General features: G+C 41.0%; 1 protein-coding gene across 13 annotated transcripts in view; it reads right to left on the bottom strand.

Annotated features, from left to right (window-relative positions):
- The window catches only part of TRIM2 (tripartite motif containing 2), a 129,178-nt gene that overhangs the window by 33,170 nt on the left and 78,611 nt on the right, over window positions 1–17,397 (bottom strand). For 9 of the 13 annotated variants that reach the window (XM_080384896.1, XM_080384888.1, XM_080384898.1 and 6 more), the window contains 2 exons: window positions 7,422–7,603; window positions 5,065–5,302 (listed from right to left, as the gene is read on the bottom strand). In XM_080384896.1, the coding sequence (XP_080241022.1) occupies window positions 5,065–5,302; window positions 7,422–7,555 (372 nt within the window). In that variant the 5' untranslated portion in view covers window positions 7,556–7,603. The other 4 variants (XM_080384895.1, XM_080384893.1, XM_080384899.1 and 1 more) reach the window with 3 other exon arrangements.

Below are 17,397 nucleotides of genomic sequence, written 5' to 3'. Positions count from 1 at the left end.
GCAATGAGGGTTTAGTCATTTGTTGGCCATTTGTGTAACCCACTTCAGAGAAAATTTAAAAGCTGTTCCAAATAAAATGTGTAAGATCAAATATATCACAAGGAAAAAAAAGTATACCTTCTAAACAATGACACCCCCCATCAAAACTACTCTAGTCACTGTGAGTTTAGCAGTCTCATAGTTGTAGATCCTCTGAGGCCTGACAGTTACTTTGGTAGGCACTAAGATGTGATGCAATCTTGCAACACATACAGGAAATTAATTAAACAGAGTTTAGGATTTAAATTCTTTTCAAAGGCTTCAGAAATCTGCAACCAGAAACAAGCAACAAGAACAATATTTTATTAGGAAGTTCTTAAGTCTCTTTCTATGGTCAAAAAATGTCATTTCTTTTGAAGGAGTGTCAAATGTTCATCTTTCTGCCTCTTCATAATTTAATGCTTTGGTTCAAGATATTTTACCATGTCCTTATTCCGTATTTTTATCTTTGGACACAATGATCAGAATAATTTAATATTTCTGTTTGTTACTGAACACGTCGTGATCATTATATTTGCAGCAACATATACAAGAAAGAAAACATCGCATTGGTGTAATAAAGTTTAGCCTAATCAATGTTCTTCATCTCCATTCAAGCACCAGAGAATCACATAAGCCAGAATGGTAATAGCAAGCAGACCACAAAGACCTAATGTGTATGTCTGCATAGAAATAGTCTTCTTTGCCTCGGTCAAATTCAAAACGTTTTGAGTGAAGCAGCTTTCATTTCCCATAAAAATCTTTGGATTGTGCCATAGCTGAAGGAGAAATATTAATTAATAAATATTAATACAATTCAGGCTGCAAGTGCCTAGATAAGCCTAATTTCCAAAGATTTTGTCTAGCATTTCTTAATCGGGTAAGATGAATTTTTAACTACAGACAGACATGTATTACTGGCTTTTCCTCTCTCCCCGCCATGCCCAGCATGGGCATCATGTTTTGTGACATTCCCAGAAAGCATTTCATGATAACAGGTTTGCTTTACAAAACATCTCAGAAAAAACCCGACATTTGCCCAACTCCCGCCTTTCCAAACTGAAGAGAGCTCCAGGGCAGAATATACTATGGCATCCAACACTGGCTTCAGCTGTATTTCCATGGAAGTCAATGAACACATTCCCATCACCATTAATGAAATGAGTTAATACCCACTGGTTCTGAAATCCCGTGTGCTAACTCCCACCTTAAACCAGAGCAGCATATTTCAGCACAATGATCTAATTGAAGACCCACGCATATATTCAGTACTCTAGTATAACTGAATTCACAGGAACTTTTTAATTTGCATAATCAAGGATGCAGGTACTTCTGAATCAGATTTCACAAAGCCAAAGCACATGAATTCCAGCCCTTCAAAGTTCAGGTCTTGAGAAAAAGGCTCTCACCAATCACAAGCCCCTCTTCTCTAAAATCACATTTGAAAAATCAATATTGTTCATTCTCTGCTTTCTCTTTGTTTGAATTAACATAGCAGACCAGAGAAAAAGGATGAGTCTGCTCTTTGCCAACCTTCTTCCTCATCTCATCCACATGCTTAATTCCTCTGTCCCAGGGCTAGATGTACCTTAGCTTTGTATGTTTTGAAGAATGTATGTATGTTTTAGAAGAATATTAGTTTGGATTACCTGAGGGCACTTCCAGATATCTGGTAAAATTTAGAATGTGGGGTTTTGTTCTCCCTAGTAATAGCTTTTGCCTTACACATGCAATAAACCTGAAAGCTATAAGCAAACTTAAAAAAAAAAGTTTTCTAAGAATATCATGACTTAACATGCTTACATACAAGTTAACCACCCAAATCTCTTGTACGACTTCTCAATTCAGTAAGATATGATTGGATCAGTCATGCTATTGCTTCCTAAATGTATTAAATGTTCCTTGTGAGGCAGAATAAAATTTCACCAACAGTGAGCTCAGTTTATTATTTCTAATGCTCATTAATAGTCTGACATCCTGAATGTTTTATTTAGCCTCAATGACACACTGAATATTGTGCAGAGTACAGAAAAAAATATTTATATTTTAATGGAATACATGAGTAAGTGACATGGTGAAAAGTACAGAGGTGCGGAGAAAAAACAGGGTTTAAAATGTAAAAGAATAGGTGCTTTTTATTTTTCCAAGGGAAGCATACAGGCAGTAAGCACAAGTTCAGGAAATGTTTTTCTAGACAAGATCTTACACCTGTCAAGTTGCCAAACTTTTCTGTGACCTTTTGAGAAAAAGCTGGTCAGAGATAAGGCATGTTTTCTTGTTACAAATGTTTCATTTAATATTGGGTATGCTCTTTTGTTACACTCTATAGGCAGAAAATACACTGCACATGTAAAAGCATGGATCCTAGACTCTGGGCTGGCTTTCACTTAAAATTCAAATAAAACTCAAGCATGGACTTTTCAGGATGGGTGACTGCAAAAAGGCTACACCACTCATATTCTGAAGCAATGGACCTAGAATTTCACAGCCTTCCCTGTACCTACCCCTAAATGATTGCAGATCAGTGCTTCCAAGCCAGGCTGCTTATATCCAACAAGAGCTTCAGGTGTTTAGCAGCTGAGAATAAAGCCATTCTCATTTTAACGTGTAGGTAGAAAATTAGAATCTTCTGTTACATTCAGAAATGCCATTACATATGTGCCCTATTACTCTGATTTAACAAGATTTATGCTCTGTGATGGGTGAACACGAGGAAGCATTTGTTTATACTTCAAGCACAGGAAACCATCTCTTGTGTTAAGATACTACAAGCAAAGTTTCATTTTTCATAAGAACACACACAACAAAGATGCCATGACAGAATGATAGAATGTGCACAGAAGGAATAGGATACACACACACACATATGGAAAATGTGAGTGGTGGGAATAAGCGACCAACTGGAAGGGAAAGTATCTAATCTACATGACCTGAGGAAGACTAAGTTACAGGCAGACAGGCAAGCCAATGAGAAAGTATCTGCACATCAGTTTCTATCTGACTTTAATCAGAGAGGTTTAAATCCAGCATGGCTGGAAAGATTGAAAAAAACTTGTTTAAACAGAAACTTATTTCCAAGCTAATAGAAAGAAAATCTGCTAATATTTAAATGAAATACACTTCATGCAAATTTTTCCCTTGATAGTAAAAATACAATGGGCCTGACCCTACTCCAAGAAATGTGTAAAAATTAATGGAGAGAGGATTCAATGCAGAATGACTGCTGGCTCTGTGAAGGCATTCTCCGCTAGCTACCACCTCAATCCTCTCTCCCCCCTGAAGCCCCCAGCAAAGCTGCTAGCAGCCAGGCACTTGCCACACAGTGCCTTTGTGCTGTGTACCCATGAAGCCAATAAAAGCCCATTTCCTCAGTCAGGCCTAAAGTGCCCAGCACTTTGCCCTTCGCACCCTGCCCTTCAGCCAGACCCACCTGGCCAGCCTCCAGCAGCTCTCCCCAAAGCTTATCTCAGCTCCTCCCATCAAAAGGACTAACGTGTGCACTTTAGCTTTTCATTTCCTAGCTCCACAAAGCTTTAAATTGGAGTCACCCTCAGCCTGCCCCCAACCCTCCCAGATACTTACTGAAGCAAGAACATACTCCCATCACACGCCACTCAGCATCCTAAAAGGCATGCTATGTTTCAAGGCAAGCCAAGTAAATTTGGTTTAGAGGACTTAGAAATCCACCTTTCCTTAGAAAACAGTTCTCAGAGAGCTACAAGGTGATGTATTTTTAATCGTAGGCAAACCTGTTTTTTCTAAGCACACCCAAAGAATCATCAGCTGATAATGTAAAATGCAAAACAAGTAATACCTTCATTTTTACATTTTTCTGCATTTCACAATCAAATGGCTCCTATCACAATTGCTGTGTCAGAAAAGAACTATGGTTCATTTTAAGGAGAACCAATAAAATGCAAAAACCCCCTAGGAATATATTAATCAGTAGCCACTATACACACATGGGTATAGTACACGTTAAAAAAGTTACACCGGTTATTCATTAATCAGAGTATACAGCAAATCACTTCTACAAGTCCACCTAAATCCAGCAGGTCAGTAAAGGCGATGGAACCAAGCTGTTCCTCTGTAAGAGTAATCACTACCTATCAGCTGAATTGTTACTATACAACCAATATACTGAAACCGAGTATCAAATAAAACAGTTCCCAGAACGTTGTTTTAAAATGCTGGCACATATTTCTTGGCTTGCATAGAAGCATAGCATTCAGTTTACAACACAGCACCGCTCAGCTTTGTAATGTGATCTACTTACATGTTTGCATAAGCCTGGCTACGAGACAGGAGCTCATATGCCTACCATGAAGCTGCACAGGTTAACACTGAAAATTGTGAAGTAAGCAGAGTTAGAGCTGTTCTTGCAATAATCTGGGAATATTTATTCCATTGGGGGCTTGCCAATGAATACACCGATATGATTTCGGGGTGTATGTAGGGGGACAATGGGCAAAAGAAGAGTAGGTGGAAGAAAAAACACCAAAGCAGCCTTCAAGGACTGATCTGTGAGATGCACAAAAAACTGCAGATAAACAGAAACTCTGTTTCTAGCCTGTGCTGACCCAAAAGCATCCTGAGCTAGGACACCCTTTTATTTATATGTTCACATGGCTTTTGGTACTGCCTCACTCAGTGTGCAGGTCCATTTACTGCCTAAAGAAGCACACAGGTTCCCACGGCAACAGTTGATTCTACAAGCAAGAGAGCTGTGGAAATCCATCCCAAAGAGTCAAAGGCACAAGGGTCAGCACTTGCAGAACAACAATTTTGACCAAATGTGCTAAAAGACAGTACCACCCAAGATGACTGGTAAGGTGAAATAATATCCTGACTGCTTTAAGGTGCTCCACTAAAGGCATTTGAGTTAATTTTAAGAATTACTTGTCTTTTATTGGCATATTACAAAATCAAAGGACTAGCGTTATTCCAGTTCCCCCACTATCTTTTTATAACAAAATATCCATAACAAACCAGACTAGTCAGTCCATGTCAATACCTGTACATATGACAGGAGTTCATCTCACTTACATTTCCATCATGATTGGGGCAGGAGAGTGGCTTGCCCGCAGCAACAGCAGTGACAGTCTCCAAGATGGAGGACTCTTCAATGCTGTTGTCTGGCGTTCGTTGCAGGACATCCATCAGGTTGGTGATAAAGAAGTTGTTCTGGAGTGCAGAAACCCCTTTCTCTGGCAGAATGGAGGTCTGGCGGCACACGGGGCAAGAAAGGGTTAAGCTATGGGCTGGAATGTAATTCTGTAAGCACCTATGGGGAAGGGAGGTGGAAGGGGAGAGAAAGGCACAGTATCACCAAAGAGGAAAAAAAAACCATTCAGTTTAAGAACTGGTTTGAAATAGTGCTACCCCTACTTACGAAAAGTAAGGCTTCAGAAGTAAAAGTGGTTATGTGGATATTTTTTTATTATTATTATTTTAAACCTTTTTGCTCTGCCACATGAAAAAAAGATTCAATAAACTGACATCATTAGAAGAGTTACATGCCTTTCTTTGAGATATTTGTACCGAGTGGATCCATGCCTCCAGAAATCTACTGCGTCCTGCTCACAGGATAGTAAAAATGATAAACTATCAGATAAAGTTTGTCAGACATTACGTTATTGCATCAAGTATTTCAGTTTGTGTCTTTAACTGACCAACCGGTGGCTGACCCTTGTCTTTCCAATATAATCTCCTTTACTAACTTGTATTTGTGGATTTAGTGTTTCAGAGCTAAAACTTGGTCTCAATGAAACCCATGGAAATTTTCCCATTTATTTCAATTAGGAAAATTATTTGGCAATTAGCCAGAATCAACAAGAGTTCTCTTTACTACATAGAGAAGCATGTCCTAGGTTATCACAGTTTATGTTAAGGGGAGTTTTGGAGATTTTTGTTTCTGTTTGACTTGGGGGCTGGGGCTGGGTATTGTAGGGGTGTTTTGAGAAAAACTAAATTTTACAGAATATAAGTCTAACACAAAAGTTCTGTGATCAACAATCTGCAGCAGACTGGCCTAGGTGACACTTAGTGCCACTTCTGGCCCTGAAAATCCAGTTAACAGCTGTTGGGCATGCAACATCCAACTGCAACTGGCAATTCAGTATAGTCCCGTAGCAGAACACAGTTCTTAAGTGGAGCAGTGCTACACCAGATTCCTCGGGAGATGCCAACCAAGAAAGCGTGACCTTGCAGAGGTACACAGCTCTTAGCCACTTCCAAGGGCTTTGCTAGCACCACTCTTCATGCCCCCTTAGTAGCCCTCCTCCTGACCTGCTAGTAAGGGCTCTGTGAAAGGCCAGCTTAGGCTTTGCACATCAGCAGTAGGCTGGCAGAGTTCTTCCAGCCTCTCTCCATAACCAGATCATCGTAAAAGGATTATAGTGAAAAACAAAAGCTGACTTTAGGATTTGCATATGAACTGAAGTCATTAGGATTTGCATATGAACTGAAGTCAAGAAACTGAAGACATGGTGGTGAAAATCCTGATGTCACCAGCTTCAGCGAGAGGTTCACTGCCGACTTTACTAAAGTCAGCGTTTCCTATTCTACAAAAAAAGCAGCTCATCTGACACGCTGAGAGATCCACAATTTTTCTTGCACCCTGTGCAAAATTAGATATGCACACCACAATTCTAACTATAAGGTAGAAATCTCCTGAACTAAATGTTCACACAAAATACCATTTATTACAATTCTCCTGCCATCCAACATACAATCCAAAGAGTTGCATCTCAGCATCAGATAAAGAACTCTAACCAGTAATTATTCAGCTAACTTTTTTGCAGATGCTGTATTTTCTCCACCACTTGATGTATAATTTAACATTAAAGTATCACTATGTATATTCAATTCATCCATCTGAATACAGTAGAAGGCAGGTTGCTGTGTTATCACATCTCTTTTCAGAGAGTTTTTCCACTTCAGCCAACCACGCTGCAGTATAATGAAGACATTTAATCACAGGTTATTAATAATGTATATATCACGTCTAAAGCTTGGACAATCAACAAATAAAAGTTTTTATTTTTTGTAATTGTAGGCTAATCAGTATAAATTTAAGGCCATTAATTTGAGGTCCAAATTCTGACTGCCATCACCTTTCACACTGTTGTAACTACATTCATTAGTTTCATTGGATTTATTTTTTATTTACTCTTGCATGAAGGGGATGTATTCCAAATATTCCACTGCTGTCTCTTCTTTCTGCTTTCCACAGATAACGGTGTTTTTCTACAATCCTGCCCCTCCAGCCTTCCCAGACTTTATCATGCCTTAACATGACCCTTACAAGTAAAGAGAGAAGTCCCTGTCCACTAAAGGATGCTTTGTTCTGTGCTTGTTGCCTGACACAAATACGTAGTTACCAGCATGAAGAAAGGACTTACCTCTCACAGAAAGTGTGCAGGCAGGGAAGTACTTTGGGGTTCTTGTAACGGTCCAGGCATATGCTGCAAATCAGAAACTGCTTGTCAATCTGGCGGACCACAGGACTTGGGATGTTGGAGCCTTCACTGGCCATCCTAGACCACTGACATATGGGTCCTGTTCCCTTCTACCCTGCACACTGCTGGAGTGGGGTGGGGAAAAGAAGAAAAGAAGAAAAGTGGCTTATAAACTCCATGAAATAACAAAATCCACAACTAATTCACTCATATGTCATCCTTATGCAGGAATTCATATAAAGCCAAAACAGTGAAGAATTAAACTTCTAAAATGGTTTATCACTGATGAGAGCCTGTGAAACAGTCAGCCAAGTCTACAACACCACACATAACACCTCTGTCTGAGCAGGCATTCTGGAAAGGCATGTTGCCTCTGGACTGAAAAATTGACAGAGGTGTCTGTTGTTAAAGAAATCCTACAATAAAAACATTTTTGTGCCCGTAGGTTCAGCCAGTGCTAACAAACACAGCATTTCTTCCATCTACCATACCGCTGGCAAAATACTTAAACTAGTACTGCACCAGCCAAATGGCTACACCACAAAGTTTGAAAATGGTTCACCTAACAATTTGCCCCCCACTAACAATTTCTTCCCTTATCAGTGCTGGTGTTGCCAAAGACATGGTAGGTTTGGAGTCCAGGAAGCCCCCCAAGAAGAAACCTCCAGAACTGTCCAGCCCCTGGGATAGGAGTGCTTGAATTCTGCATCAGCAGTACAGGTGAGGTAGGTGAAGTGAAAATCCTTATGGTAAAAAAAAAAAAAAAAAAAGGAAAGAAGAGGCAACTGATAGGTGCTGAGAATCAGCAAGGGTAGGACAAAGGATATGTGAAGCACATCCAAATAATAAATGCAAGAAAAATGGCATTCTAGGCAGAAAGAGTAGCAAGAGTTATGTTTTTAGGACTTAAGACTCTTCATAACCCTGGCATATAAAGCATGAAAAAGAAAGATTGAGAAAAGAAGTCTATTGACTGATAGAATTAAAATCACAGGTTAAAGGAACGCCAGCAGGCTTGGAACACCTCCTGTCCTGGAACAAGGGGCAGGGAGAGAAAAACTTTGTTTCTTTTCAGCTGGAGGAACAGATTATAGCCAACAGAATTCATGTGTGTAAAGAGAAGCTGGGGGGACAAGGAAAGGAGTAACCTCAGAGATAAGTAAACTGCCTGCTGAAATAATTTAGGAAAAGCTGACAAGCGGAGGCCCTGGCAGGGTGGCCCAGCAAGAAGTCCTCTCCATCAGCGTTTCTAGCGGGCTGGAGTGCCGGGGGATGTGGGCTTGCTCTCTGGGCAGCTGAGCACAGCATCTCTGTTGTAGCACCGAGTTCTGCCAGTCCTCCTGCACCCACAGCGAAACAGGGGCTCCTTTTCTGTGTGAGCAGCAAGCCCAGCTGGGCTCCTTCACTGCAGGTACACTCCGGAGGTAGTAACTTCTTCCCCAAACATTTTCTATCCCAGTTTTTAGCCATCCATTTCGGACAATTTGATAATTGGCTTGAGGATGGTTCAGGCTTTCCAAGACAGAAAGAACAAGCCCTCTGCCTCCATGCCGATCAGGCTTATTCAAAGGTCACTCAATTCCACAATGATTTGCATGACCTGGAGCATTTTATCTGCAGTGTTACAACACATCTTCTTCCTGTGCTGAATGCATGGCACACTAATCTGGCAGAGTTGAGCTTAAGACTGTTCTTCCTGAGCTGTGTATTTAGCCATACAGGTATGGCTTACTTACTAGATTGAGCAAGTGGCTATTTCTAGGATAATGCAGCGATTATCGATCACGCTGTACCGACTTCCCTGATAATAGGTTCCTGGGGAATGACATCTGTGCTAGCAAATACACCAGCATGAAGTTATTCACAATTAAAACACCAAACAGCAGTAACTGATGTTTAATTTGATAGAAAATACTTATTGTAGGCCCCTGCTTCCTTTTCTTCCAAGAAAGGGGAATCTGCAAGGTTAAAAATTGCTATAATACTTGTAAAATATCGTGTTTGTTCATGATGGAAAAATGCATGATTTCAGGATTCATCATTTGTTTCACTTTCTTCATTTCTTTCCCCATAGTAAGATAAAATATGAATATTACATAAACACAAATTAATTTTACCTATTTAAATGCCACAAATCACACACAATAAACCTTAGAAGATCAATCAGGAACCTGTGTTACTTTTTACAAGCTTGAGTTAAAAATGGGTTTACAACAAGTGGAACCAAAATATCTAGCTTTCACAAAATGGAGTAGAAAAAGCGGACTATAAAATATGCATTAACATCTTCAGGCATTTGGCAGCATAACATGCAGATCTGTGGTGATGTGTTTCAAAAGAAAATTCATTTCACCACAGATGCAGCTGTGTTTGCCTCCCACTCACCCTCTCCAAAAAGTTAGGGGTGGGGACCCAAAAAAAGCCAGGGAAGATAATCAGAAGCAGGAAGACTTCTTATCAAAAGCATAGCTTCCAAACTGGACACAGACACATTATGAATAGTGTCATTTTTTTGTTATGGACTAAGCAGAAACTATTGAAAAAGAAATGTACTTAAGATATGAAAGAATAGGTTTCCAGTGAACGCTGCCTGTCATTTAACAGAAGAAAGTTCTCCAGAAACTAAGTATTTTCTGTAATTTCATCTTTCCACCATCAAGTACAGCTACACCAGAAAACAGTGTTTACAGAAGGAAAACTGATGCCTGAAAAATTTCATATTGATTTCCTCTGACCTTCATCTTAGTCTTACATTCTCCTGGTTGCAAAATCAAGTCATTCTTAGCGTTTCATGCACAAAGTTCATTCCAGCCACTTTAATTTTCAAATGTTCACACTTGAAGCTTTGTCAGTGAAAGAAACCATTAAAAATTCAGAAAAGTGCTTTTAATATTTGAGGTTTTGTCTGGAATGCAGCAGGCCATGATTGTCATTTATCCCTGTGCTCACATAAATCAGGTTTAAAACATACACCTGAAAGTAAAATTTCAACAACTTCTTACATAAGTGATTCATTTAAAAGAAGTTTTTTGAGTATAGAATTTTCAGGATTCTGTAGCCTCCCTGAGCCAATTCCACCTCTGATGCATGTGATATAGCTACAAGAAGGAAGATTTTGCCCATTGACTCAATGAAAGCAACTGTACAGTCAAAGACTATTTGGGGAAAAGCTGGAGATTTTAGACCACGCTTCTGAATTTCACCAAAGACAACATTTATTCTGATTTACTGCGGTGCTGGCAGCAGTTCCTCAAAACAGCAACCAAAGTTTCAAATCTATTAGCAGTGGGAGATTTAACAAAGTAACACTAATTTTACAAGAAAAACATCCTTTTTTGTAGTAGCATCTTCTGAGATCGGAAACTGCCAGAACTCTTCTGAGAAGTTCATTTTGTCTCACAATCTAATAAAGAGCAGCTGAAGCACAAGCTTTGCAAACAAGTCTGAGAATCACTTCTCCATGTAGTTACGCTTCATAATTTAAACATGCAAAGCCAAAGGTTTATGAAACATTGCAGCAAAAAAGACATAAACCCCTACCCATTTACCTACGAGAAGCACACACTGGAAAGCCAGCTCAGGTTTGCTAAATCAAGTGCAGAAAAGGGTCCTGGAAGGTATACCCTTTGTCAGCCCTTTGAGGCTCCGTGATTGTTACTTCTCCAGACACCCCAAAAATAACATTGTTCCTTTTTCTTATTCCTGGAGATACAACTATCGATTTTCATTCAAAATATACTATACAGCAAAGAAGGGAGAAAACAATGGCTTGGCACTCTAAGCTAGTGAAAAGCCTTGCCCTGCTATGCGTGCATGCCTTTGGGAACCAAAGTCAGGACGGCCCCACCCATATGAAAAGAACTTCCTAAAGCATTAGGAAAGGTAAAAAAACCCAAGTTAGGATCCACCAAATAACAGTTCCACAAGAGTTGTTTCAGATAAATAGAGCCACGTAGTAGAAAAATGCACCTTTTTACAGGTATCTTAAAAACGAGCTCTGGAATTCCTCAGCAGTTACCAAATTCTCTCTTAGTTTCTGTGGCTCAGCTGAGAAAAAAGATATTAGGAAAACTTAGAACTGTCCAGTTCCCAGGATTTATTCCTAAAAGAGCAGAATTCTCTGTTGCTGATACACTGCTATCACTGAACTCCACCCAGCCAGAGCTGCAACTAGCCCGTAAGTGCAGCCCGAGGAGAACAAATTGCTTGCAGCTTGTTCATCCTCTTCTTATCAATGGTATTCACCACCCAGAGGGTCTATTCATGTATTATGAATGAATAGGTTTCCAATGGCAACGCTTCCAAAGGCACAGTTAGGCCTCAAGAGCCATAAGAAAGGGTGGGGAACCTCAACAATGTTGCTTCAAGGACTGGGGGAGCTGGGGTTTAAAAATCCTTAAAACAGATATATTGCCGGGACACAGCCTCTAGGAATAAGGAACAGATTCAAACCATTTCTAGCAGCAGCCCCCAAATTAGCCAATACATAAAACACTGAGGAAATTAATAATCATCACCACCACACAGTCCACTTGTGTAAAAGGCTGGATAAGCTAAATTTGCATTCCTTTCTCTCCCACTCTTGCAATCAGCTTGGTGCCTCGTTTAAAACACAGCAACCCTCTTCATTCTTACAGCATGCAGAAGCATAATGAACGACCGGGGGCCAAACCAGAAGGAGAAACCCAGCAGCAGCCACCAGGAATAACACTGAGCAAACTTGAGCATTTTAGACCTACCCATCTTTGTAGAAAAATAGCTTAATCAGTGCAGTGCTGAGGATAAAATCCTTGCAGGGACGGAGCTGTAGTTCCGCAGTAATCCAAACGAACAAACCATCATCTGTTAATATTTCAAGTCTCACGCATAAAACTGTTTAAGAATCCCTGTCACAGCACAGTCATTATTAGATGCACAGCTGATTTTGTGCTCTAAGGAATGATGCTCCATTCCACGAAGAGGACAGGTGGAAAGAAAAATGGAAGAATAAGAGGAGGCCCAGTGAAGTCGTCATGAATTTTTTTTTCCCCTGGGTCATTTACAAGTGGGAGACCCCTTCAGGATTCAAACCAATCAATCTTTATTTAGCACATCTTTTTCTCACTCAGCCTGTGTAGAAAGACTGCAGCAAATGGTGCAAGGGATTGTGGGATGGGGATGCAGCAGAGAGCTGCAACGAGATTCGCTGGGTGATTTTTTTTCCTCCCTACTCAGCAATCAGCTGTTTCGAGGCTCCGCGCAGGGCCATTGAATTTGGTCACCACAATATTATTACAGGATTAGCAGGCGGAGACAGCTACCACTGTGCATCTGGCATGTCAATGCAGCTAAGAAATACATATGCAAATATTACTCGCAAATTGGAAAAAGGATTTAACTCTGAAAGGGAGAGTAAATATTACATAACATCCATTACCAGGACAGTCGCCACAGATGAAACGAAAGCACTTTCGTTTATTAAGGAGATAAAGCTTAACACTTAGTGATTCCACCCTGATTTTTCCAGGATCCAGAGTGTTTCTTGGAACATAATTCTTCCCGGCTCCAACTTTCAGCAACAACAAAAGACCCCACAAACACTCTTTGTCTCTCCAGATGTTTAAAGCAGAAGCAAGGAACCTCTCCAGAAAGCTGTGCTACTGACACACAAACCAGCAGCCGCTTCTGCTACTACAGAGCTGAGTATTCGACTTGACTCAGACTCAAGTCAAATATTTAAAGCAGCAATTAGTAATCTCATATTCAAGGAATGCCCGAATCGAAGCTAACAGTTTGTTCAACTTTTGTAAAAACATTAATGGAAAGGTGTATTCTTTTAGGTAATCTTTTTACTTCTTTTAAAAAAAAAAATCACAGATCAATTCACATTTTACTAGGCTAGTACCAAAGGAAATAACAAAAAATCTGGTATCTGGTATTTTTCAGCTATGCAGAGAAGGCTGTTAAAAAGATGCTTGTGAATACACAGACACTACTGAAGTAAAGCAACACAGAATTAGCTTTGTCTTCCAGAGTAACAGCTGGTGGGTTTTGCAGACAAGGTAGCATTTGCATCTCTAAATACAGTGTATCTTTTGAAAAAAACAAATCATATGCAAGTATTTCAGCTAACTGAGGCTAACAAAGCTTCCCACAAATAAAAGGACACAAAGGTCCATTTGCATCAAGAAGAAAAAATGTGGAGTTTAAATAGTTTCTGTCCTACTCTGACTTAATTAGAACAGATATAGTTATTTTAGAAGTTTAAAATGTTGTCCTAAGCTCTTTAAGCACAGTTTCCAGAATATAATATTTATTCCATTATTGGACTGATGAGGTAAATAGTATTAATAACCATTTAGCATGACAGAAATGTAATCTAAATTTCTGTTTAAAATATAGATTCTGCATACATCATTTACTTTCCACCTGGCAATCGTTTAGTTAGATTGGTTTTATGCATCAGGCAGATCCAGCCTGGTTTCCCTGGGTAATGCCCACATGGTGAAAGCATGTTGTAATCCAGTTTATAACCTGAAATGAAAGCTCAGGCAGCATGCGTGCATGTTAGGGTTTTGGGTGCTTGTGCCAAAATACTGCTTCTCTCATTCCCTCAACATGTGCTGACTGACCTCTGTCAAAGAGAAAGAACAAGGTATGTTTCGTTTTAGCTCCAACATTCTGCAGGTCAGAAGCGACAGGCATATGCACAGCAGGATTCACGGTTTTAAAAAAAGGCCAGAGATTTCAGGCACATTTTTGGAGGGGCGGTTTTTTATGTTTGGCTAAGGGGGGTTTTGTTTTCTTTTTAAACTGTCTATAGAACCCCCATTGCAAAGAGCAAGCAATATATTTCACTCCCACCACAAGGAGATCCAAGGCCTTTTGTTTCTGCCACTGAAACAAAGACACAATTAAAAATCAAGAGAGAAAATTCAGGTATGGCACCCCCAGAACCGAGATGGAAGACTTGGACAGAAGCATGCATACATCACTTAGCTGCTTGCATTTCCTTGCTCATTTCAGGCATCAAATCTATGTACACTAAAACAATGACAAATGTTGCTCAAATTATTATTTTCATTTCGGTCAGTAGTAAGGACCACCTTCCCCTCAAATCAGAACCGATCCCATAACATACCTCATGGCCAAAGGAGACTGGAGGAGTCACAGCTGCAGCTACTCTCACAGGGATCTACGCCTCCAAATGAGAAATTGCTTCAAAGTGCAGTTCTCTTATAATTAACTCTGAGAAGTTGCCTACTGACAATGAGCTGATACTCTGCAAATAATCCTGCCTCTTCAAAAAACAAAAATGTGGTACTGTGACAAGGAAAATGAAACAAAAGTCACAGCATTTCCTTTGAGATTTTTGTTCTTACAGGTTGAATGTTGATATGTGGGTTTCTTCTCCTAGTGAAGAGGAAACAGAGCTGTAGCTCAGTGAACAGTCTTGCACTTTACCCCCATAGACGTTACTACCAGCCTGTTTCAAATAGGTTTACTGCATGCGTATGTCTTTTGAGTTGGAGATGGGAGTGGGGGTTGTTATGTACTTGGTTTTGGGTTTTTTCTTTTTTTAAAAAAAAAAGAACAGGCTACTTTCCCTCAGAAATTTGCTGCACTCATCATTGCATCATCGCTGCTGACTTATCTGCGTCACTGCTGACTAATGAAGCAAGTTCTGGAGAAAAAAATACATAGCACATGCCATCTTCACAGTGTCAAGAAAGACTGATCTAGCCCCTGTTATCATGATCTGTAAATGTCATGTTTTTTGAATAATTCATTCTTTTCCCTGTTCCAAGCACAATCTGAATTCATATTATTAGGGAGTCCACAAATAGCAAGTTACCAAAACACCCCACAGCTAATTTACAGACCATAGGCAGATATTGGTATATTCTTCCCTAATATTAAATAACTCATCCAAACACTCCAGGTTAAGATTAATGGTCTGCCCTGAAGCCTGTACTATACATTGACTGAAGGGAGTCAAACTCAGCCGGCTGTACAGAAGATATTTTAAGGTCAGCAGAAAAAAAAAATAAAATTGGGTTAGCCCAAACTAAATGGCCAGCTAATACAGTCCTGGCAATTAAGACTGACTGGAAAATAAGAGGTGGGAGAGACCAGAAATCAATTACCCAAAGCTGACATGCTGGGAATGAGGGCTAGTCTGGGAACACAAATACAGGAGAGGATGGGCTGTTAGAGCTGTCACCAGGCTCCACATCCTTAATTTGACCATGGCGCCAGGAACACAAGTGAGGTGAAACAGCCTGTCATTGTGGGACCATGCCCACACCAGCAAGCAAGGGGCCTTAGTCATCCTCACAAGACAGCAGTGGTGAAGGCTCCCTCACCTTTCCCCACCGTCGCTATGCACCCATGCAGCCCCAGCAGCTCCCACAGAGCAAGGGCAGCTTCCAGCCCTGCCTCTACATTCTCCGATAGCCCAGGCTGCAGCTCACATGGTCTGGGAAGAGCCACAGCTTCTTTCCACTGTGGGCTTGTAGCTAGAGGGCACATCTGACCTGAAAGGACCTCTGCTAGGTCCTGGTTCCTCCCCACCAGCCACAGCTTGGAGCCACAATCATTCTCCCGTCTTGTGATCCAGTGGAGCAGATGCTTTTCCCCAGAAGCTTGTGACACAACACATGGCTTGTCATAGCCTGGGAGACAAAGAACTTGAAAGGTTTGCCCAGAATGTAATGGATGGAGACCTTCCCAGCCCTCTCAGCACCCATCCTTCCAAGCCTTTGCCACCTTATTCTATTTCCTTCTACCTTCTGAATACGCCCAGTTCAGCTTGCCAAGGTTGTGACTTGCCGCACAACTGCGCCCAGGCTGGGACAACCTGGCCTCCCTGCCCAGCCAGACCCAAGCCTGGCTGGTGTGACTGCACTCCCTGCCCCTGTCCCCAGCACCGATGTTGCAAGTCAGGCAGCATGAAACATAGGCTGCTTTGCTCCCCTCTGTGTTATTCCTTCTCTTTCCTCTTTTGGGTATTTGCCGTTGAGGTGGCAGGGCCAGGCACTACAGTCACCAGAAACAAACTGTATTTTGTCATTTCTGCATGGCAGTGGGCTCACCTTCAGCACCACTGTCAGATCTTGATGTCATGAATTAAGTTCCCTTTAAAAGCTTTCAACTGCTAAGGGCACAGGAATAAGAGGAATAGAAGCCACTGCTATAAATGAAAACCTTGCTTCATAGTTTTACATATTTCATGCTTTGTTGCTTTTTCCTCCTTCCTCTCCTCAGCCTGTAAGCAAAGCTTGTAACAGGGTGAACACCTGAAATATATGAGTGGGCCTTTTAAGGTATCAATATACTAATGCTTTATACTCCGGTTTGTAGAGGGAAAGGTTATGGCTGGCATCCGATACCCCCTTTTCTTCTCTCTCCCCATCCTCACAACTTTTGCCTGCCTCTGCAGTGTCCCTTCCCACCACCCTTTGGTGGTGCAAGAGTCCTGCTTCCATCCCCAGAGCCCATTCCCCAGCTGTCCTGTCCTTGGATGGAGACAGGACCTGCTGGTGGCTGCCCTGCACACACCAAAGGACAAGACTGGCAGGTCAGAGCTTGTGTGATCACACAGTCATCATTCAGCTGAGACATGATATCGACTTGAAGGCTACTTGCCTGTCTGAGGTTTTCAGGACAGCATTTTCAGCCTTGCACAATAAATTCCAACACACTTGGAGCACACTGGATTTACTGCACATGAAGGACAGTTTGAGTGCTTGCACTGGAAGTCCACAAATCCCCAACCAAATGGCCAATGTTCTCACAAACGACATTTCAGAGAGAAGGGGTAGGAAATGAGGGGGAAAGGGCATGCCAAGGGAAATGATAGGATTAAAACGTCACATATCAGGTTAAATTACAGCCTCAGAATTGTCATTCAGGGCCTTTCCATGTTTAATAAAATGTC

The sequence above is a fragment of the Falco punctatus genome, assembly GCF_963210335.1.
Source record: "Falco punctatus genome assembly, chromosome: 1".
Lineage (NCBI taxonomy): Eukaryota > Metazoa > Chordata > Aves > Falconiformes > Falconidae > Falco > Falco punctatus.
The sequence above is the reverse complement of the archived record's forward strand: the minus strand, read 5'-3'. Positions and strand labels throughout refer to the sequence as shown.